The sequence below is a fragment of the Thalassophryne amazonica genome, chromosome 23, assembly GCF_902500255.1.
Source record: "Thalassophryne amazonica chromosome 23, fThaAma1.1, whole genome shotgun sequence".
Lineage (NCBI taxonomy): Eukaryota > Metazoa > Chordata > Actinopteri > Batrachoidiformes > Batrachoididae > Thalassophryne > Thalassophryne amazonica.
In genome coordinates, this window is record NC_047125.1 from 14288441 (window position 1) to 14311693 (window position 23253).

A 23253-nucleotide genomic window follows, 5' to 3' on the forward strand; every position below is an offset into this window, starting at 1 on the left:
ATATCAAAACATGCCCATATTAACATTTTCTAAATTATCAGAGGTCTTACGGTTTACGGATCTGACTATACCGTGCACACAAGGTGGTTTTAATAAAAAACAAAAGCATTATTTTGCAATCGTGATTGCATTTAAAATATAGTACATGGCTATGTTATATCAGTTTTTTTTTATTTTACTTTACAGTACATCTGGAAAATATTCATAGCACTTCACTTTTTCCTCATTTGTTATGTTACAGTCTTACCTCAAAATGGAGCAAATTCACTTTGCCCTCAAAATTCAACTCACAACACCCCATAACGACAACATGACAAAAGTTTTTGTTTTTTTCACGTGCATACATATTCAAACCCTTTGCTCAACACTTTGTTGGCCTTTGTGTGTGTAGAATTTTGAGGGTTAAAAAGTCAAAAACACTGTGTGAGTGATTGCGTCAGCGCACTGCATCACAGCGCAGCTCATCTGAACAATTATAACGAGATGTTAAATCTATCATAAACATACTTTTACAGCTGCACACAAGAAGAGATGAACATGCAACTGTTTTACCAAGCCATTACAATATAAACATTACAAGTAATTACCTTTTTAAACTGTTCCAAATGCTTTCTTCACCTCATTCAGTGCGCATGCGAGAGAGAAAAGCTGCTGCAGGAGTGGTCCTCTGTGATTCCGGAAGCAATTAGAGGCGTTTTCAACAGCCAGCTCAAAGAGAAAATGATTAATCCCCTACAAAATAATTATTTTATGTACGCAGCATCCAGTGCACAATGCGTGGCATCCAGTGGAGCAAAGCATGGTGTCCAGTTAGGGACACAGCGGGTGGGATCATTTCATATTTGAAACATTGTTTGCACGCATGTGTGTGTGTTCTTAAAGTAGACTGTCCGGTTTGAGGTGAGCAGGTCAACCACTACAGGATGAAAGTAAGAAGTGGTCAACAGTTTTGTCTTTTCAGCCACTCTTTTATCACACATTAGTAAAACCTCACAGTGTGAGACCATCATCTCTTCACAGTCAGGCTCTGCCACTGTTTTACAATAAAATGCTTTTGCTCTGGCTTTTCCAACAAGTTGCACAATAATATGTATTCCAGGTCTTTGTCGGAACTCGACAGCTTGCGTCTGCCTGGAGAAGCTGGAGATAAGATTCGTCAAGTGACAGAACGGGCCACATTGTTTCGGATTACCTCGAACGCTATGATAAATGTGAGTGTGAGATTTATGATATACATACAGTAAGTGCAAATATGGTATTGGAATGTCAGACATTACTTGTGTTTCCAGGTTGGGATGCACCTATCCACATTTTTTAAACTTCCAATCCAATCCCAATACCTGAATTTGGATATCTGCCGATACCAATACTATTCCGACACCAGAGCTCTGTTTGCTTTAATATTATTATCATTATTGTTGATTTTATATGAGGATGTTTTGTATCCCCAGTTATACACATGATGAAGTGGTATAGAGGAGGATTTTCTTAAAAAGAAGCCCTGAAAGTTCATTTACAATTTGCTAGAAGGTACATCTATGATGCAAGCCTAGATTTGATTTTTTGGTGAAAGAATTAAGTACTTTTATTTATTTTTTTTGGTGGTTTCTTGTGGCATTTTGGAAATATGCTCCTTCCTCAAAACGGTACATGTACTTGTATGCAATTTTTTTTTTTTTTTTTTTTTTTTTGTATGCCTTGGCTTTTGCATTATTTTTCTGGAGTCCCCAGTTATGAAAACCTCACAAGCTCCTCCCTCCCATCCCCTTCTTCTCTTGGTTGTGTACTGTGGATATGCTTGGGCTCTTGGTGAATATTGTACCTGCATTAAATGTCCACCAGGCGGAGCTATTGCTCTATTTCAAGAGGTGTGTGTTGTGACAAATCTGTTGCTTATAGTAGTAGATTGATTTTTGAAAAACACAGATTTGCACAGCCTCTGGGTTATTTCACTTTTTGTGAGTTGTTACACTTGTACATTCCAGTACTGTGTTTATACAGGCGTGCAGAGACTTCCTTGCATTGGCTCAGACACACACCAAACGATGGCAGAAGGCCTTTCAGGCAGAACATGAACAGCGGGTGAGGCTGGAGGAGACCTTAGAGCAACTTGCCAAGCAGCATAATCACCTGGAGAGAGCATTCAGGGGGGCAGCACAGGCTAACGCTACTGCCAACAGCAAAAGTAAGGCCCACTCAAAACAGAACACCTTTTCAACTTTAACAGATTTTTTTGTTGTTGTTGTTAAGAAAATCAACACAAATGCTGAACGATATTAGCCTGTCAAAGGGAACACTTTATGGCAAGGTTTCATTTTTGAAGAAGAAATACAAATATATGCAACTGTTCAGTTCTGAACTTTTTCCACAGATCCTTCTGGCCTTGGAAAGGGTGAAGCAAGTGATGATGACGACAATGAGTTCTTTGATGCCATGGAAGAGGCGCCTGAGTTTATTACTGTTCCTGCAGACCCACAGTTCCACAAGTGAGTACACTGGGTTCTGACATTATGACTTTGCAGGGAGGATAACGTGAATGGTGGAATGTTATTTTAAGATTGCCGTCAGTTAACAGTTTCATTGCTTTGTGTGCTTTTGTTGATTTGACGTAAGTGTTCACATTATGGAGGAATCTCTTGTTGTTTTGAATTTGTCACAGGCGGTCAAGCAGTAATGTCAGCGGCTTCAACAGTGAACTGTGCCCCGATGATCAGTCGGTATGTTTCATTTTGTTGTCTTTGAAAGAAGAGGTTTGTGGATTATTTTTAGCCTACACCCTGTTAAATAATGGTCTCTTCAGTGATGATAGAAAATAATTGGCAAATGACAGCTCTCACAGATTACGCTGCTGTGTTGTCTTTAGGAATGGGTGAATCAAGATGAAGAAGGTGCCTGAAAGCACTTTGTGTCTTATTTTCTTTCTTTCTTTGTCTTGAGTGTTTTTTTTGTTTTGTTTTGTTTTTTAAAGAGTTTTTATGACACCTGTGAGAATGCAACTCTGTTCAAAGGAATATATAACACACACAAATATTTTTTCTGTAACCCTTGTCCTGCTGCTGTGTTTATCAGTTGGCCCCTTCCCCATGACGGGATGTTAAGCATCCCCAGCCTGTCTGTCTGCCAGGCTGGATTACAACGAAGTGAAAATTCATGTGCAGTGAAAACAGCCAAATCTCCCCACTGTAAGACACAATACCCAGATGAAAGTCATAATCAGTAGAATAAAGAATGTAGAATACAATAGAGATCTTATTCCCTAGACACCTATTCATCAGTAATCCTGATTCAGTCAAAATGGAGAACCGTCATGCATATATTGAAGAATATGGGTTACCCTTTTGAAAATACTATCCTAAAATGTGAGTAATGCCATTATTCAACCAAGTATATAATTTGCAAGGACTTTGCAATTCTGTTGTGGATCTGGGTGGCCCTGAAAAGAGCCGTTGGGGGTTTGGAATCAGATTATCCTAAATGAAACATCTACAGCACCTGTCCTCTCCATGAGACTCTCTCGTGAACTGCGGCACATTTCAGCTCCAAAATGCCATTTGTCCAGTGTACATCTTTGAGTTCTGCAGGCTCCAGTTTGTTGACATTTGACTCGATACACAGAAATTCATTATTGGAATTTTGTGTCATAAAGATTTCCCTGAATAATTTCCTACTCCCTGGTTCAACATTGTCAAGTATGCTGTCTTCATCAGCAACAGTATCTGCTGTCGTCACCATAATTCAGTTGGTTTCTTTGTTCTTACTCACGCGGTCGGACAGCCCCCCTATATTGGGGAGAGGCTTGTCTAACCAGTGCAAAACGAACATTAGACCCGGAAGTGCGTCTGACGTATGCATGTGAACTGGACTTCAGCTAATCCTTGGTGTTCATCATTGGTTATAATGCCAGTTCTGAGGGTACCCTCCCAACACTATAGCGGACCGGCAGCCAGTGACAGTTTCTCTGGTGATCGATATTTAGAAGACCGGCAGGGAGTGTAGTGCATGGCGGTCCGCTATATATCGACGACCGGCGCACTAGAGTTAAAATGTTACAATAGCTTGGACTTGGCGGTGCAACAGATCACATTTGATCCATGCTAGGTACAGACTGCCATCCTCCTCCCCTCCAAAAAACCAACCCCGTTTGGTAGGCATGTAAAACATGAACTTCATATTATAGCTTGATTTTGTGTCAATTTACAATTTCACAACTGAAAGTTGTGCTTGTCAAGAGAAATTGCTGTCATTCCGGCAAACCCTTCCACATCCTAAAACTCAAGAACCATAAAATTCTCAAAATTGAATTAATTAACATTAATACTGGGCAGTCAAAGATTTGCCCCCCCCCCCCCAAAAAAAAAAACAAACCCCAAAACATGCGTTTCTGACATTTATAAAGCCTTTTTTTAAAAACTGAATTTTGGGTTTCAAGTAGGAAATGTACATAAGCCCTGAAATGCTCACATGGCCCACTAGATGACGACAATAACTGCTTAAATGTGCAGCAAGGTGTTGACTATTCATTTGATAAGTTAACTTTTGGCAAAAATAAAGTGTGCTGACAGCCAACAACCATTCTCAATAGGATCCAGAACCAGCTGTGCACTTCTTGGTGGCCCAGCATTCATGTAAACGTGCAAAATAAAGGGAAAGGGCCTTTGTGTTAGATGCAGGTTTTCATTGAGTTCTTGGTCTCAGCCATCAGAAATGTTTGTGGTGAAAGTGCCCTTATAGTTCTAAATATAGTTTCAAATTGCATTATGTTATTTTATTTTTTTTACAAAATCGTCTGTCTTCTGTTGATGCCTTGTAGCTGAATGAGGAGCCTCTAGCAAACAACCAGGATTCTCCCTCACTGGAAGTGTTGCCCGTTAAGAAGAGGCGGACTCGGATCCCGGATAAACCCAACTATTCTCTAAATCTTTGGAGTATCATGAAGAACTGCATCGGCAAAGAGCTGTCCAAGATCCCCATGCCCGTCAGTATTTCCTTCTTTTACCTGGCTTCTGTCAGTGTGTAAATGCTAAATGTGTGTGAGTGATTTTTATTGTCCTGTCAAGACTTGAGTCGGATTCTGTCACACTGTAGTTTTGACAACACAGAATTGTTGGTAGCCTTGCCATACTGGGCAAACAACATTTTATTGTTTGCTTTGACAGGATTTTTCTATCTCTGTCAGAAGATAAGTTAATCCATTTTAGTTCCTGGCTGTTGGAAACAAACCTTGGCAAAACATTTAAGGTGCCTTGATACTTGCACAAATTTGATCCCCACACTAACACACAGTGTGGCCTGCCAGTGTGTAAAATCATTGTAAATTGTTGCCAACTGTGCGTGGCTGCGTGCCAGTATGCAAAGAAAATTTCTAAATGTTCAAAACTTCTGGCACGCATTAATTTTGTGAACTAGTCGTTAACATTGCAAAACACTGTGAGTCACTGCGTGTCAGTAAGTCTCAATGCCACAGTGCAGCGTATTTGAACGATGATGATGAGAGAATGAAAATGCAACTGTCTTACTGTACCAATCACGACGCGCACGAGACAGCCTGTAGCTGTAGATAATTTCTCTGTGATTCTGGGAGCAATGAGAGAATGTTTCATCAGCCAAGTTCTGAGAGCAAATGTGTCATCGGCTACAAAATGATTATTTTATTACCGGAGTCGATCAAATATGGCCATCGGGTATTGCGAAGGCTTTGCATCCGTCCGTGTGCCTGTGCTCAGCATAAGTCCGGTCCTATTACTGCCAGAGTCTTTAGATTTACAGGGAACATTCTTGGGACACAGACCTTACAAAATTTCAAAGATGGGTAACCTTGACCTATTTTAAGAGGTCAAAAAGTCACATTCTATTTCAATCTGTTCAGTTTTGTTTTTGCGTGTTGGGTGTGACAGCCAATCAGTAGAGCAACACTGTGACGTCAGTGGTAGGTCTCTCCAAAATCACTTTGTTTTGAGTGTTTATATTCATGTTTCTCATATATTATGTAAAAGCTAGCGAGAAATAAACACTTCTAAACCTGAAAATGCTGTTTTTGGAACTTAATAACACCTCTGAACTTATTTACAAGACATTTTGCGGATGTTAGCATGGTGACATCACAGGCTGGTTGCTAGCTGCAAACTCTGTTTCGTTTGTGTGTAAATATTACCACTTTGTTATATATTATGTAAAAGCTAGTGAGAAATAAACACTCCTAAAACTGAAAATGCTGTTTTTGTAACCTGATAACACCTCTGGAGTCAATTACAAGACATTGCATGCTAACCTCCGCTAACTCAAAACTAACTTCGTCTGGAGATAAATTTGTCTCATTAATACCTGCAAATGCACAGACAGTGATCTACAAATATTCCTTGATTTGCACAACTTCCGCTCTTAAAACATATTGTTTTTGATTGATTGATAAAGGGGCTTTATTGAAGATGTACAAATTGTCGTAAGACAATAGGATCTTAATAATTAATTAAAGAACTGCAATTTATAAAGAACACAATGCTCATACAGCCGAGGGTATTTTAGCATTGCGTTATATTTTTGTTTTATATAGCGTGGCATCAAGCGGGACAAAATAGGCTTGCATTGGCACGACGAATTGCGTGGCAGTGTGGGGTTCAAATTCCTACAAGTGTCAAGGTTGCTTAAGTTATAAAGTGGGAATGTACACACAACTTTCTCTTTTTAAAGACATGTACAGAGCGGTATACCCTCCAATCAGCATTTTAGTTTGATTCTTTGCTCGTTGATCTGTTGATTACTACTTTGATTATTGATTTTGTGTGCCGATCAGTTTTAGGCTGTTTTTGCTTTCAGTCACGTGTGTGTGAATTGGTACCTGCAACACAATTGGGATATGTTTTACAGATAGTGGGTCTTGTGGCTCATATGTCATAAATGCGTAGAAATTCCAACATATGTGCGAAACTGAATAATTTGCAGCATTCATGCGACATTTGTAAAATAGGTGCGCTTAATTTCATGCCTGTCTCATGCCCAGAATGTTAGATTCTCATTTTTACTCCAGTCAGTGAAAATTTAGTTTCATAGGTTACAACCCCTCATAAAGTTGTCTCACATTTCTCGTACTTTGACTTAACATAAAGTAAATTGAGAAGGGTTCGAGATGCCTGCGAGAAATTTAAAAGAAAATTTGTTGCGCAAGTTTTTCTTCCCCCCCCCCCCCCTTTTTTTTTTCTTTTTTTTTCTTTTTTTTTTTTTTTTTACATATTCACAATTCCAGCAACACGGCAGCGAGGCCCTGCAACTTGTGTGAACCCTCGCAAACGTATCAAAACATGGATGCTGTTCGCAATTTCTCACCAATAGTTGCAGCCCAGTTGCCTTGGGCTGCACGCATGGTTTATCAATGTAACCGTGTCTGGTGTAAGTAGAAGTATAATGCACTTTTTTGAAATTAGACATTGTGCCTCTTGTCTTTTTTTCCGTGTTTTCCTTCATTCTCTGCTGAACAACCATGGGGTGTTCTTTTGACCCTTGGATTCAAACAGAAATCACTTGTATGATGATCTCATGGCTTTTGACACCTGTTCCGGAACCAAATTTAAAACCGCTTGGGAGAGTGAGGTTGGTATTGAGCTGACAAATCAATGGTGGGACAAGACTGTGCTTAGTATAGGCACAAGCACACCTTGTACCAGGTTACAGCTTATACAGTTCAAGGTATTAAATAGAGTCCATTTTTCAAAGTCCGGTTTATCAAAAATGTTGGACCAGTGTGGCAGATGTCGTGCCTCTCCTTGCAGTGTCAGCCACATGTTTTTCTTTTGTCTCAAACTTTAAGTTTTGGAGTAATTTCTTTTTTATTTTATCTAAACTTGTATTATGTCAGGGGAATGTCATCTGTGATCATGTGCATTTGCATCACTACAAACATGCATTTTATTGTTTACAGACAGATGTGGAGGTGAAAAGTTAGCAAGTTTTTGAGGTGGTTTTAAAAAAGAACTCTTTCTTTACTTTAGGTGAACTTTAATGAGCCCATTTCAATGCTGCAGCGGTTATCGGAGGATCTCGAGTACCATGAGCTACTGGACAAAGCCGCAAAGTGCCACAGTTCCCTTGAGCAGATGTGCTACGTAGCTGCGTTTTCAGTGTCGTCTTACTCCACCACCATCCACCGCACGGGCAAACCATTCAACCCTTTATTGGGCGAGACGTATGAGCTGGATCGCCGGAGAGAGAGCGGCTACTGCTCTCTGTGTGAGCAGGTGAGAGCTCTACAGAGATGGTGGCCACGACATGAAAGTGGAAATGCCTAACGTGTGTGTGAGTGTGAGTGAATTCTGAGTAAAACAGCATCTTCTTAGAACCACAGTTCTATCACTTAGATCAGGAGTTTTCAAAGTGTGGGAGAGTGAGCCCCCCCCCCCCCCAAACCAAATGAATAGCTGTGCTCCCCCAAACCACATACACACAATTTCAACATCTTTGTGTGTTTTTTTTTGTTCTTTTACACGTTTTAAATATATTTATTTGTTTTTAAGGAACTGTCTATGCATTTACACATTTTACAGCCTATGTAAACATTTTAAACATGTTTTTAAAGAACTTTCTATTCTTTCACACATTTTACACCCTTTTCAAACATTTTAAACATGTTTTTAAACTTTCTATTCTTCTATTTTTACCTTTTATCTTATTTAAAACATTTTAAAAAACATTTAAACATCTCTGTGTGTTTAAGCATCATTGGCATAACTAACACATTTTAACATAAATAATATTGATTCAACTTTTATACATATTTAGTCTCTCATCCAGTTTCACCTCTTGTTTAGTGTGAGAAATGAGTCTGGGTCTTTGACGCGCGCAGGGATGCGCTGTGGAGAGGCGCAAACGAAGATCATCCTCTACTTTCTTCTTTTTTTGGGTTGCCCAAACTCTGTCTTCTCACTGGTAGATTGATGCACTAAAAATTTATTCATTTTGCTCCTGGCATGTTGTCGAACAATTTTCTTTCCTTTTTTCCCCCTTCTTCTTTTGTTGGTTAACAGTGTTTACAGTTATTATTTTTTGCATCCTCCCCTGAAGAACTCTGGCTCACAGTTTGAAATCCAGTGACTTAGATTACTTTATTCCTCATTCTGATCTTTCAAGTCAACCTTTTGACCCCATCAGCAGAGTCTGAGATACTGCCATATGACTGATAGATTTTGTTAAAAATAAATAAACTTTTGGATCTTCTGTTTTTATGTGACCAACAGATGTTTAACTTGGATTATATAATAATGTAAATAGAAGCAACATTATCACATTGGAGATGCTGAAGATTGTTGGATTACTTTTCTTGTTGATTAATAAACTGTTTAATTAAGCACAAGAGTAAAAACTCCCTCTCTCATATAATGCTGCTTTTGTTGAATAAAGTGGTTTGTGTATCCTGGTTGGTCAAGATACTCATGAGTCACGCTTCACCAGAACATGGTCCTCAGAATCCCACGTGACCGCCAAAGGAGATAATCAGATTAATGTACTGGTGTGATGCTTGACCTTCCTTAGCCTGTTGTTTCTGTGGTACAGTGGACTGTACAGCAAATACTGTGGGTTCAGATCTTGTTTTTAATATGCTTTGTTTAACATGGAATAACATGGGAACAGGCCACACCTGCCCATGAAACTAAATGTTAGTCACTCGTCCAATTATTGATGGCCTCTGAAAACACAAGAGCTGTGTATAGGACTGTATCATCAGTGGTTAATCCAGTATTTTTGTCTGCAACCTCTACCCAGCCACCGGATTAAATCTGATTTCTACACGACATGCACACAAGCAAAATTGTCACTGTCCAGTTACTTATGAACCTGACTACATGGAGTGAAGCCTCGCAAGACGTTTTTAAGTGAGATTTGGCGAGTGGGATTGGCCAATGTGTCCTACTGTAGATGCACGTGCTGTACTTGTCGTCACGCTGTGTTCCTACGGTGTAACTCAGCCACTGCTTTCATTCCACAGTCACATTTGTTATGCTTGAAGTGTCTTTTACGTTTTTCTCCAGGTGAGCCATCACCCTCCGGCAGCAGCCCATCACGTAATCTCCGATCGTGGTTGGACACTGCGGCAGGAAATCACAGTGGCAAGCAAGTTCAGGGGAAAATACCTTTCCATTATGCCTTTAGGTAAGCATTTATATCCATGAGTGCACAGGGCTTGTTGATGTTTATTTGATGTTTTGAAAAAGGTTTCCGTCACACTGAGTAATTAACCTGTCAGTGGTGTATGTGCCCCACCTTTGTTGACCGGGAAGTGAGACTCAAAGGTTGGATTTTAGAAATAACATCTTGTTTGTTACATCCACCATCAGCATTTATTTATTTGTTTGTCGCTTAGCAGGATTATGTCAAAACTACTGCGCGTACCCAGATTTTTACAAAATTTTCACCACAGATAGATATTAGGGCATGAAAGACTCCACTGAATTTTGGAGGTGATCCAGATCTGGATTGGTGAACGTCAGAAATCTCGGTTTGCTCTTGTTTTTTTAATCTGCATTTGCTCTCCTTCACAGGAACAATTCATGCAGTTTTCGAAAAGGGCAACAATCATTATACATGGAAGAAAGTCACCACCACCGTGCACAACATCATTGTTGGAAAACTTTGGATCGATCAGGTGAGGCCGGGTGACTCGAAAGAGGTTCACAGTACCCTGAATGATATAGAATTTTCTCCCATGGCCAGTGAACTAGTCTCCACAGTCATTTCGTACGTTCACAACCATGTCCTCTGTTGCCTTCCATTCCAGTCTGGAGAGATAGACATAGTGAACCACACCACTGGAGACCGCTGCCATTTGAAGTTTGCGCCTTACAGCTACTTTTCCAGAGACGTTGCCAGGAAGGTGGGCAACATGCAGAGTGATTTTACTGTTTCAGGCTGAATTACAAATGTATTTTTCCTTTCTTCTACTTGTCTTTTGTCTTATTACATTCTCTAATCATTGCACAGCAAACTCTTGTGTAAAATAAAGTATCTTTCTCGTCAAATCAATAACATGATTTAAAAAGGAAATTAATACCTTTTTCATTTGTTCCAGTTCCACATAGACACTGGAACTTTTTCAAATAGCCTGGTTCTGCCTGATTATATCGTTCATTTATACTGAGCTGACTGAAAAAGGAAATGACTAATGGACTTATAACTAGTTTAAAACATTTTTTATAACTAATTTAAAATAAATGACTTTTAAAAAGAATAATTCAAACGGCATTTTTACTACGGCCTGCATACACTGGCTAAATCGTCATGGTGCGACAGGGCCCTATACCAGTGGAAAACTGATTTAAACGGGAAAAATTACAGAAAATAGTTTTGTCTAACTATATCAACTTATTTTGAGATGGTTTGGGTGGAAAATGTATTTCTAACTACTTTAAAATAATTTTTACCCAAGGCCATCAAATAAGGCCATCGGGTATTGCGGACTTTGCGTCTGCCCAACTGTCTGTGTGTTGTTTAAGTCTAGCCCTATTACTGCCTTTGAGTCTTCAAATTCATAGGGAACATTCTTGGGACACAAACCTTGGACAAGTTCAAAGATGGCTAACCTTGTCCTATTGCTGCCACCGGCAATAGGACATGGTTGATTGGCAATAGGACAAGGCTGATTGGCCGCCACCCCTGTCAATCAGTGTACAGCAGCATCGTGATGTCAGTGGCTGGTCTAGCTAGCTGCAAACTCTGTTTTGTTTGTGTGTAAATTTAACCTCTTTGTCATATATTATGTCAAAGCTAGCGAGAAATAAACACTTCTAAAAATAAAAATGCTTTTTTCTGCAACCTGAAAACACCTCTGGAATGTTTTGCAAGACATTTGGCGGACGTCAGCGTGTATGCTAACTCAAAGCTGACTTCTCTTGTTGAAGGCTCATGTATGTGCACACGCATGCCCTCCTGCAGACACAGTTAAAGCGACAACACTGTTTATCTGATCGATTGATAGATAGAGGGGCTTTATTGAACATGTACAAATTGTACATAAGACAGTAGGGTCTTAATTAATGTAAATGACAAATATGAAATAAATTTTGTGTGTGTGTACACACACACACACACATATATATATATATATATACACACACACACACAGTTGTATGCGAATGTTTGGGCGCCCCTGATAATTTTCATGATTTTCCTTTACAAATCATTGGTTGTCTGGATCAGATATTTCAGTTAAATATATCATATAACAGACGAACACACTAATATTTGTTCATTTGGAAATGGCGGCCATTTTTATGCCGAAAATGTCCATTTTGCTTTGGACTTTAATTGAGCCAGTCTCCCACAGGGCCCTCTGCACTCTAGTTTTCCTTTTGTCTGTCTCTCAGGTAACTGGGGTGGTGATGGACAAGGATGGCAAGGCTCACTTTGTGCTGTCGGGCACATGGGATGAGAAGATGGAGTTCTCCAAGGTGATGCAGAGCACCCGGGGGGCTGAGAACGGTGCCGAGGGCAAACAGAAGACTGTTTATCAAACTCTCAAGGCCAGAGAAGTCTGGAGGAGGAACGTTCTCCCGTGAGTGCATTCCTGAATACCTGCAGGCATTTGAGCTCCTCTGGGATGGCTCGCGTCTTCTTCAACTAGTGCCAGTATGTGGCAGCTGAGCCAAAACTTAATTATGTTTAGAATTGTGCATCATGAACCATTTATTTATTAAAACTGCTCTAAATTATTTCCACATACTTGCTTTTTATGGGAACTTTATTCCAGATGCGATTCTCCTGAAAGCAGTGAGCTGTGTCACATTCTTACATAATGAATAATAATCATGCAAATAAATATAATTTGGTAGTTAATATCTTTTACTTGCAAATTGCAGTCGTGACAGTAATGAACTGTCATCCGCAGCTTCTCTGGGTTCAATTCCTCCCCTTGATGTTCCCTGCTTTTTGTCTTTTACTGCATTATTAAAGTAAAAGGCATGTGACACCGGTCTACTGCCCACCCCTAATTTCAGATTCTAAATCCAGTCTTGGTCTTTAATGCCGTTTACTTCTCCGCTGTTTGCTTCAGAGAGGGTGCGGACACCATGTACTATTTCACTTCCTTGGCGCTCACGCTGAATGAGCCAGAAGAAGGCGTGGCGCCCACGGACAGCAGGCGACGGCCCGACCAGCGGCTGATGGAGGAGGGTCGGTGGGACGAGGCCAACGCTGAGAAGCAGCGACTGGAGGAGAAGCAGCGCAATGCCCGGCGTGAGCGAGAGCGCGAGGCTGCCAGCCATCGCACCTCAAGCCAATCAGAAGAAGGTAAAGGAATCGTTTGCTTTCTTGCAGTCGCACTTCACTCATTCTGCGCTACGCTCAATCTTGCATGTGAATAAAATTGTGGGATTGAGTGGGAGGGAGGGAAAAAACACAATCTGTGATCCACCTTTTCTTTTCCAAAAGCTTTCGACGAGGATTCTCTAACCGACTCTTCTCTAAAAAGCAAGTATTCTTCTTTTTTTCCTTTTACTATCACCTCATTACACTTTCATTCCTGTTCTACTAACAACTGAGTGCAATTCTTCAATACAAGACATTCCAGGTGGATTCATTCTTTTTTTTTTTTCTTTTTTTTTTTTTTTAGCCGCACCTCATGACAACTACAGAGCGCTTTGGTTTGAGCGCTGCGAGGACCGAATCACAGGTGAGCAAGTTCATATCTATAACGGAGGCTACTGGGAGGCCAAGGAGCGGAGCAGCTGGGAGGCGTGTCCAGACATATTTTGACCTCAGCGCAAGCTATGAAGCACGCTGAAGAGACTGACACATCGAAGCCCTGTTTGCCTTCAGCGGCTGGTTTCCTCTCCAGCGGCTCTCTGTTCTAAGAGATCTGTCTGGTCCAGAGGGCGAACAGGGTTTTTTTTTTTTTTTTTTTTTGTGCCCCTCCAACCGCTCTCATCCCGTCTGAGCATCGACCCCTGCTGCTGTTACACATCTGAAAGGACTGGAAGGAAAAGATGTCTTTGTGTATCCCGTTCTGCTTTGATAGGGGTCTGGGTGATGAAAAGGGAAAGGGGGTGGAATGGGCAGTGCTTCCAAACAGACAGTAGACCGTCCTTCCAGTCTGTTTTTTCACATCTCTGTTGGCTCTGTTAATGATCAAGAGCAGGAGAGGTTCATGTGACACGTCTCCTCCACTGTGCTGGTAGCACCCTGAGGTCATGTAGTGTTTTGTTTCCTTTAGAGTTTCACCCAATAATGATTTTTACCCCTCTCCGTGAATTGATTAATCATTTAGTCTGGAACGTGTCTACGGTTTCCTGGCACCTTTTTAAACTGCAGATCTTGTGCGGTGATGGTTTTGTTTACAGTAACTTTGTTTAAATAATAACAAAAATCAAATCGCCACATTTGAGCGAGATGAGCCAGAGGAACTTATGAAATTTTTACTCGATAAATGATTAATCCGTTATCAGAATGCTTAATTTTCTACCACACCTGTTCAGTGAATGTTTGCGCAATTGTGTTCCAGTTAACATCCACAGCCGTACGTGCTTTGATAGTAAAATGACGATGAAAGTGGTATGACCAGATTATTGTGTTTGTTAAAATCTTGACTGGTGGCCTTTAAGAAGTTGGTAAATATTTGCTTATTTCTTCAATTTAGTGTCTTAATGAAATGAAGGCTCTAGTGTATTTCGTGGGGGAATTAGTTTGTACTCTTGACTGCCATTGTGCACTACACAGTATATTACATTTTTAAAAATGCAGAAAATAGTTTTTTCCCCTTCTCACTCTGGTGGTGATTGTCGGTTCAGTACGTTTTTCTTCATCCACGTCGTGCTTTCTGACAAGTCATAAATGGGTTAAAGTTCAAGAACTGCTTCTAATTTATTACTTCAGCGATATAAAATGAAATTTCCCACTTTCACACAAACATTTAAAGATATATATATATATATATATATATATATATATATATAATATGCAAGTACATTTTGACACCAAAAACATGGGATATATTTTGTGTGTGAGTGAGAGAGAATTTCTTAATTTTGTTTATAAGTGTACTTAAAAATGAAGAATAAAGATATGGGATTTAAAGTCATTCGAAGTTGCTGATTTTATAAATGTATGGAAATTTGAGAACTGGTGTATTTTTTTTTTTTCTTTCTTGTGTTGTGGCTCCTCTCGTTAATGGAAGGGGAAAGTCTTCATAATCGCTACAAAATGGGATTTTCAAACTCAATGAGAGGGAACACGATCTTGTGCACCATTTTGTATTAAATTAAAAATAATAAATGCTGTTATGTCAAACTAACTTTTTCTTGTTTATTTTTTACATCAATTACTGATTATAACTGCTCTCAAAAGCTGTTTGTTGGCCAAGAATTTTTAATTATTTTTTACTAAATCCCTCCTGTAAGCAGAAAGTGCTCCCATTAGCTTCTCATTCATCATGGCTGCCAAGGACAAAATGAAATCTTTAACGTTTAATTATGTGTCTTAGTCATGATTCGTCAAAACTACTGCACGGATTATGACGAAATTTTCACAACAGATATTAAGCCGAAGGAGATTCCATTAAATTTTGGAGGTGATCGGGATCCAGATTCTGGATTAAGGTTTCACATTATTTTGGCTTTTAAGGATTCTGTCAAAACTACTTACTTACGGATTCTCACCAAATTTTTATCACACATTGTTCAGCCTTGTAAGACCCCATTGATTTTTGGAGGTGATCTGGATTTTACTGTGTAGACTTTTAAGGTTTCGACAAATCTACTTTACGGATATGACATCACGGTGTAAAACCAAGATCAGGAAGACACTATTTAGTTTTAGCTTGTGAATTAAATATCAGATTGCAACATCTTGATCAATCAAACCATTCTGGATCAGTATGCAACTGTTGCATTGTGTTGTGGAACCCAGAGCCATTATTATTATAACGGCAAGTGAAACTGCACAGGCAACTCGGTCACTGTTGCAGTAACTATTACAAAGGGCGATGGAGTCACCCTTGTGTTTCTTGCCTTATTTCGCCTCCTATTGTCATTATCACAGTTGGTGTTACCTGTGTAATTTTGCTCGCTATTGTCATCATTCTCTTTGTGATCATCAGACTCCACAGTGTAGTATTTCTTGAAAGAGCGGTTTAGAAAGAGCCCAAACAAATTAGTTTTAATTATCGTTAATTATAGTTAACTGTATTCTACAATGATATCCAGCATCAGTAAGTTGACTTTCATTGCTGACACTGTAAAAGTCATTAGTTTTAAATGTCTTAAGTTTTATGGTTTGGAAATCAGTTGCAATCATAATTTAAATGCTGATCTTTATATTGGCCTCATACATTAAAATAACACGTTCTTTTAATTTGAAATGCTTCTTTTTATTTCCCCTCCCGCAGTGAAGGCAGCTGATTCTTCCTTTGTGCACTTTTCCAGTCACCTGGGGTGCTGTGTCATTCCAGTATAATCATTTTTAGCTGGATTTCAGAATGGAAGACTGGAAGCTGCCATCCTATACAAGAGAAAACTGGGGACTGCAGTCAGGGTCAGCGGGGTTAGGGTTCAATTGACCTCACAAGCAATCGATGCACCAGTTCACAGCAGGGTCACACTTTGACAAAAAGAAACTGAGACGCTGAGAGTTGGCAGAGCCACGCGGGCAGCGGGATGGACGAGAATGCTGAATCATTTAAACTGGATGAAAGCCTGGATGAGGCTAAATGGGAGGAGATGACTGAAGAGAACAGCTGGGGTAAGTTGTTTAATACGTACAACTTCTTAGACATATTTCCCTTTTTAAAATGGGGTTTAACTTCAGATTACATTTGTAGTGTCTAAAGGCCGGGTGTTCAGCAGGAGGTAAGATTTAAGTTTGTATTTCGGCTTTATGTATCTGTTACAAACTGAAAATGATATATCACAATTGAAATGTGACCAGCCTGTTATGTGCATGTGGTTATCAAGTGCCAACAATAATATATTAGAGCAGCACTTATATGAGCTCGTTATATCTGTGCTATGTTACCAGATGGGATTGGATGCCAGCCTGGATCGAGCTCCGATCATGGACGATCAGAGGTGCAAAAATCCGTATCGTTTTTTAAAATGTATTCATTGTTAAAATAATTCTCAAAACCACCATGTTTAATAATGATAAGAAAAAATCTGTTCCACCCATTTTGTTAACTTGCTAACAGTCTGTCTAAATTGCTGGCTGAAGTGACTTTGTAATGACAAGTTACCAGACATGGGGTACAGTGATCTTGAACCACATGAAAACACCAAATCTGAGAAACCGGTTATTTTGATATCTGTTTAGAGCTTGAATAACCAAACCATGAGAAACTTGCACCTGTCAAGTTTCACATCGAGTTGTGCAAATTCATTCTTTGTGCTTCAGCAATAATATATGGTTTTGGCCAAAACCGACCCCCTTAATTCTTGGCTGACGCATAACCCTTCCATTATGTTTAATCCATCTTGGCTCCATTTTTTTTTTTTAAGTTGAGGTTTACCTTGACGTAGACCTTTCAAGATCATCCAATGTCAAAACTCGTGACAAAGAGAAAGGTACAGTGCATCTGGAAAGTTTTCACAGTGCTTCACATTTTCCACATTTTGTGTTACAGCCATATTCCAAAATGGATGAAACTTCTTTTTTGCCTCAAAATTCTACACACAATACCCCATAATAACATGTGAAAGTTTTTTTTTTTTAAAGATTTTTTTACAAATACAAACCTCCACTAACAAAGTTAGTTTTGCAATCTGATTTATGATTGCATATTATATAAGTGACCCAAATCTGATACACCTTCAAACTGAATGATCTCCCTGATTAATCTGAAGCAGATGAAGGACGAAGATGTGGTGCATTTGCCGAGGTTATCACGGGTTGCTGTATGTGGCGGTACCCATGGCGATGAGCTGTCTGGAGTGTACTTGGCGAGAGAGATGGAGAAAAAACTGAAGGCGGAGGAAGAAGGGGAGCCAGTGATGCCACTTGTGGTGATGTCGAACCCACTGGCTGTGCAGCAGGGCCGCAGGTATATCGACATCGGCCTGAACCGCTGCTTCACCTCGTCCTCCCTTGCGTAAGGCTGCACCATGGATTGATGGTAATGTTTTCATAACAGTTAAGTTGTACTAACTTTACTGGGTGGTTGTCCTTTCTGGTTTCTAGCGGACCTGTGTCAGATTTGGCCCCTTATGAGTTGATCAGGTCCCGAGAGCTGAACTCTATACTGGGCCCTAAAGGTAGCAGTGAAGCCATGGATCTTGTGTGCGACCTCCACAACACTACGGCCAACATGGGCCTGTGCCTCATTGCATACTCCGATAGTGACTGGATCTGCTTGCACATATGCAGGCACTTACAGGCAAGCACAGTTGCATCGACGAAAAGTTTTGTGCAAGTCTAGAAATTCAAAAGTATAGTAAGACAAATATATTTTCAGAGGTTGATGCCAGATACGCCAGTGAGGTACATCCAGTTGGACATTTCCAAGAAAGAAACGTATTCCCTCGATTCAGTGGGGAAACACGGCTTTGGTAAGTTTCTGCGGTGTATTCAATGTCGGGCCTTTGAAAGTGCTGAAATACTGGATCATCTCATTTTCTGATTCTTATAGCTCTGGAGATTGGGCCTCAGCCTCACGGTGTAGTGCGATCAGACATCTACGCAACACTAAAAGCCGGCGTCCAGCATGTGCTGGACTGGGTCCACTTATTCAACTCAGGTACCACAGTTTCTGCTGAGCAACCTGGAGTCAATGTGAAGAACAAGTTAAAAATGATTAAATCACAGTGGTAAAGTTTGAAAGATAATTGTAGATATTTTGGAACCACAAAATTGTCACATGAAAAGGAAATTTATCCCTACATACAGATAACAAACATGCGTATCATCATAATCACATGACCTACATTTTCCAATCAAGCAGGGCATACAAAGAGAATTTTGTGTTATTGATACGACTACTTACAGACAGCATCTGTCATAATTGTTTCACGAGATTGCTGAAAATGAAATAAATAGGTATCAATTGGGTACGTGTTGGTCAGGTCAGTTCTGGGAGCATGCACCAGTCGCCACATTGACTACACCATGGAACCTGCTTGGGTCCTTGATAGCACCCATCCAGGTCGACAACTGGTTCAGTCCCACCTCTTGAAAGTACTGATTGATCTCCTGCAGCCAAATGAAATGTGGGCATCTCCTTGGTGTACGATCCTCAACGCCTGAAGCGCATGCGTGCTTAATCATGTCCAATCAAAACTTTCATCTTCATCTGAGTGTCCCTAACTAACCACTCATTGGACACCAAGTCATTCCAGTGGTACCCAAGTCCTTGTCATCACTTAAGGTTACTGTGCGAGTCTTGCTATGTTTTTTTTTTTTTTTTTCAGCCATTGTGCTACACACTGAGAATTAGCTTGCTAGCTTTATTTCATTGCTATGTCGGGTGTACAGTACTTTTGTGACTCCCAGTTGCCAAGCAGTTAACTCATTAATTGCTCAAATTCTTATGTGCATACTTATGGCCTCTCCCTTTTTTTATGAAAAGCATTTCTCACAAATGCAGCAATCTTCAGCTTTAAGTATTTCGTGGCGTGAGGGCCAATGATGAATGGAAGGCATCAGAGTGCCAATGCATACCTTATGCATAATTTAATGATCAGTATTTTTTGTTCAAATCTCTGGCCCCATTGGTAGTTGAGATACGTATATTATATTATTAGGTATTATATGTTTTGCTTGAATTTTACCTTTAACATGTTCCAAAAGTTAATCATCTGGAGACACAAACCCAAGTCATATTCATACTAAATAGTCCAACCAACACACACACGAGCTATAATGAAGTGGAATGAACTTAATGTTTGACTATTGGTTAACAATTGAGTTTCTTTGGGTCACTGCCTCAAAATGCCATCGCATGTCATTTTAAGCCCTGTTATGTGCATGCTGCTTTTGCTTTAGGTGCTATTTTTGAGGGAGGATTTGTGGAGGTATTCACTGTGGTTAAGAACATCGACTATCCAAGAGATGCAGAGACTTGTCACATCACAGCAGCCATTCACCCTCACATCCAGGTGCAAACTGACACACAAATCGTGGCTTCAATTCTCCTTCAAAAGTCTGAAGCCACCTTGACACTTGCACAAATTTGATCCCCAAACTGGCACACAATCTTGCGTGCCATTGAGTAAACTGTGCATGCCTACGTGCCAGTACGCAAAGAAAATTCTGAAATGTTCAAAATTTCTGGCACTCATAAATTTCGTGCGATTTGCATGAACTAGTCGTGGACATTGGACAACCTATTCCCAAACACTGCGTGTCACTGCCTTGCACAGTTCACAGCACGTTTACTCATTGGCATGCAAGCTTGCACGCCAGTGCATGGATCAAATATGTGCATGTGTCAAGGTGGCTTTTCAGGCATGCCATCTAATGACACGCATGGGCACGACTAATTGCATGCCAGTGCAGGGATCAAATTTGTGCAAGTGTCAAGGTGGCTTCAGATAAACGGGGGCAAGCTTTCTGCCTTGAGAGAATAAAAGGCGTTGCCTTGTACATTCTCAGCTCTGAAGTTCGCATCATGAAGGTTTTTACATTTTGTTAATTAATCTTAAATTTAGAAGTACTTAGCACCACGCACCCTAATTTGAACCGTCGGCTGTTGAGAAATTTCACACAAAATGATAAAATTAATTTTTCCCTACAGGACCACGATTTCTGCCTCCTTTGCCCCGATGACCCACTATTCCAGGCTTTCTCAGGTGAGACTCTGAGATACAGAGGAAATGAAGCTCTTTATCCCATCTTTGTAAACGAAGGAGCTTACTATGAGAAGGGTACTGCACTCTCACTGGCAGAAAAGAGGCGAGTGCGGATTCCTGCAATCCAGGTACAAATAGAGGCCGAGTGTAAAGAGGGGTGAGACTGGATTTATGGGTCAAAAGTAGATATGACCCACCCAAATAAAAACCTTTTATTGAAATGGGAGCAGTATGAAAAATACATATGCATGTCCATTTTTTTCAAATGTACAACACAATTCACAGGTACAATTTTTGAGATGACGTATATGTTGTTGCAAATTCAGGGATGGCATTACTTGTAACGTGAAATACAATCTGATTAAAATGTAAACAAAATCTTCTGATTGAATGTATGGAAATATTTACTTCCACATTTTACAGATGTAATTAGCAAAACATAAAAGTTCCCAAATTGCAGCATTGGGATATGTTCAAAATGTAGTGAGGTGCAAAGTAATACCGTAGCTCTTCAGGATATGGTCTATAAAATACATTCATAATGCTAAATACTCCCTTAAATCCTGAGCTTCTGTGAACAAACACAAATAACTTAGCCTAAAAACAGAATTAAATATTGAGAATAAATAACAAACAACAAGGATCACAACTGAAACACAGTTTACATGACTATCAGGTCCACAAAACGCTATCCTCTGGAATAGCTCTGCAAAAAACCCAAGATGTGTGACAATGGAAAAGAAAAAATAATGCGACAACAATGGACACAACCACAGTCTGAGAAAACAATGGACAAAAATGTAAAACTTCATAACTTGTATATAGTTTCTTTCACTGTACACTGAAAAAAAGAGAATGTTTGAACCAATTTTAAAAAGTGTTCTAATTTGTAAAAAAAACCCTGAATGAATTAAGTTGTTTGAACTTAAGTTTGTAAGTTAGAGTTGATTTAACTTTCAAACTTAAGTTCAAACAACTTAATTCATTCAAGTTTTTTTTTTTACAAATTGTAACACTTTAAGTTGGTTTAAACATTCTCTTTTTTTCAGTGTAGGCTTCATCATTGCAGCTCCCATGATGCTAGTGATTAGAGAATGAGACCCGATTTCATCATACAATCTGATGCAATAGGGCTCAAAATGGAGATTATGTTTCTGATTGTTTCTTCTTTAAGCTTAGACAGTTGTAAAAAAAAAAAAAAGAAAGCAGTCATAAGTGCGCACAAAGCATGGGGATATCTTGCTGTTGGCTGAATTGTCTAAGCCCTCAATCCAAAAGTATTCAAGTCACAGTGAGAGGGGGCAAAACAAATCATCGTTTAGAATTGTTTGAGTGCAAAACAGCGCCCCCCTGATTTGAAGTTTTCAGCCCAGTGAGGTTGGGTTTTTTTTTATGTTGAAACTATATTTTCCAATGCACACTTTCAAACCAGGTTGGTTTGACAGGGTTAGAAGCAAGCATTTTGATTTGCTGTTGGTTGCTGAACCCGTTCAAGTGAGCACATCAACATCTAAAGCGGTCATACTTTTCAAAAACCCAATATAGGGGAAGCTGGGGCATAGTGGATCAGAAATGTTGTTTTGTGGCAGCATAAACACATTATGCATAGGTTTAGGTCATTCTATTGTGGATTTAATACAGCAAGTTATTGTTTATAAGGCTGTTATTGATGTCTCCCCAAGTGGAATTTATAGGTGTTTAAAATCAATTATAAAATTTTTGATTCACCGTGCCCTGGACACTAATTTACGGGGCACAGTGAATCAACTTAGAATATAATGAAAAAACACATGATTATAAAGATTTCTTCAAAATTATTAAATATATGCTGATGCATATACAAACTATAATCCAGCAAACCAGCTACGTAATGTGTGAGTGTCTTATATAGTGATACAAGTCCTTTAGAAACTATTATAAATACAACTGTCATAATTTCTATTCAAACGTGAAAACAGTTGTTTATATGCACATATTATAGAAATAATTCATGGAAAAATAAATGTATCAGCTTCAACAAGTAATATTTGTCATCCACTTGATACTGGGGCTTAGTAAATCACTTTCGAGACTGATTCACTGTGCCTCGGATACATGTGACACACATGAATCATATTATCAAATGGCTGATAGTCTGGAGAAGACATAACACATGCTCATCAGTTGGACGGGGTTCTCTTCTAATTAATAACAATTTTTGAAGGGCCACCTTTCCTCTATTGTGAGAAATAAATACAAAGACACTGACATCCACAAAATTTACTTTTGATAGGAAAAAACTGACTTCACTTGCAACTTAGGTTTACCCTTAATGTATCCAAAAACAAAACACAAATTTATAAGGGGGGTGTCTTTATGCATAAAAATATGGCATACCTGCTGCAGATATAGCTACTGATTCACTGTGCCCTGTGATTCACCGTGCCCCTGTTTCCCCTATATCTCCAGTTGTCTTAAAAATATAAAAAGAATATAAATATAATAGAATATAATATAAAAAAAA

General features: G+C 39.5%; 2 protein-coding genes across 4 annotated transcripts in view; both read left to right on the forward strand.

The window, feature by feature from the left end:
- LOC117504562 (oxysterol-binding protein 1-like) overlaps window positions 1-15268 on the forward strand; it is a 27116-nt gene extending 11848 nt beyond the window's left edge. Inside the window, exons 5-18 of one of the 3 annotated variants that reach the window (XM_034164016.1) lie at window positions 1100-1211; window positions 2002-2185; window positions 2372-2486; window positions 2660-2717; window positions 4811-4975; window positions 7983-8228; window positions 10017-10137; window positions 10527-10630; window positions 10763-10858; window positions 12348-12535; window positions 13034-13269; window positions 13411-13449; window positions 13592-13651; window positions 15152-15268. In XM_034164016.1, coding sequence (XP_034019907.1) covers window positions 1100-1211; window positions 2002-2185; window positions 2372-2486; window positions 2660-2717; window positions 4811-4975; window positions 7983-8228; window positions 10017-10137; window positions 10527-10630; window positions 10763-10858; window positions 12348-12535; window positions 13034-13269; window positions 13411-13449; window positions 13592-13651; window positions 15152-15234 — 1807 coding nt within the window. In that variant the 3' untranslated portion in view covers window positions 15235-15268. Of the gene's footprint in view, window positions 1-1099; window positions 1212-2001; window positions 2186-2371; window positions 2487-2659; window positions 2718-4810; window positions 4976-7982; window positions 8229-10016; window positions 10138-10526; window positions 10631-10762; window positions 10859-12347; window positions 12536-13033; window positions 13270-13410; window positions 13450-13591; window positions 14718-15151 lie in introns of those variants that run through there. The other 2 variants (XM_034164015.1, XM_034164017.1) reach the window with 2 other exon arrangements.
- Window positions 15269-16379: 1111 nt separating this feature from the next.
- Window positions 16380-21543, forward strand: LOC117505266 (N-acyl-aromatic-L-amino acid amidohydrolase (carboxylate-forming) B-like). The gene is made up of 8 exons (XM_034164873.1): window positions 16380-16713; window positions 16990-17039; window positions 17814-18055; window positions 18145-18340; window positions 18419-18512; window positions 18593-18700; window positions 19945-20057; window positions 20696-21543. Exons 1-8 carry the CDS (start codon window positions 16629-16631, stop codon window positions 20909-20911), a joined length of 1104 nt encoding a protein of 367 aa, XP_034020764.1. The 5' UTR covers window positions 16380-16628; the 3' UTR covers window positions 20912-21543.
- The last annotated feature ends 1710 nt before the right edge of the window (window positions 21544-23253 follow it).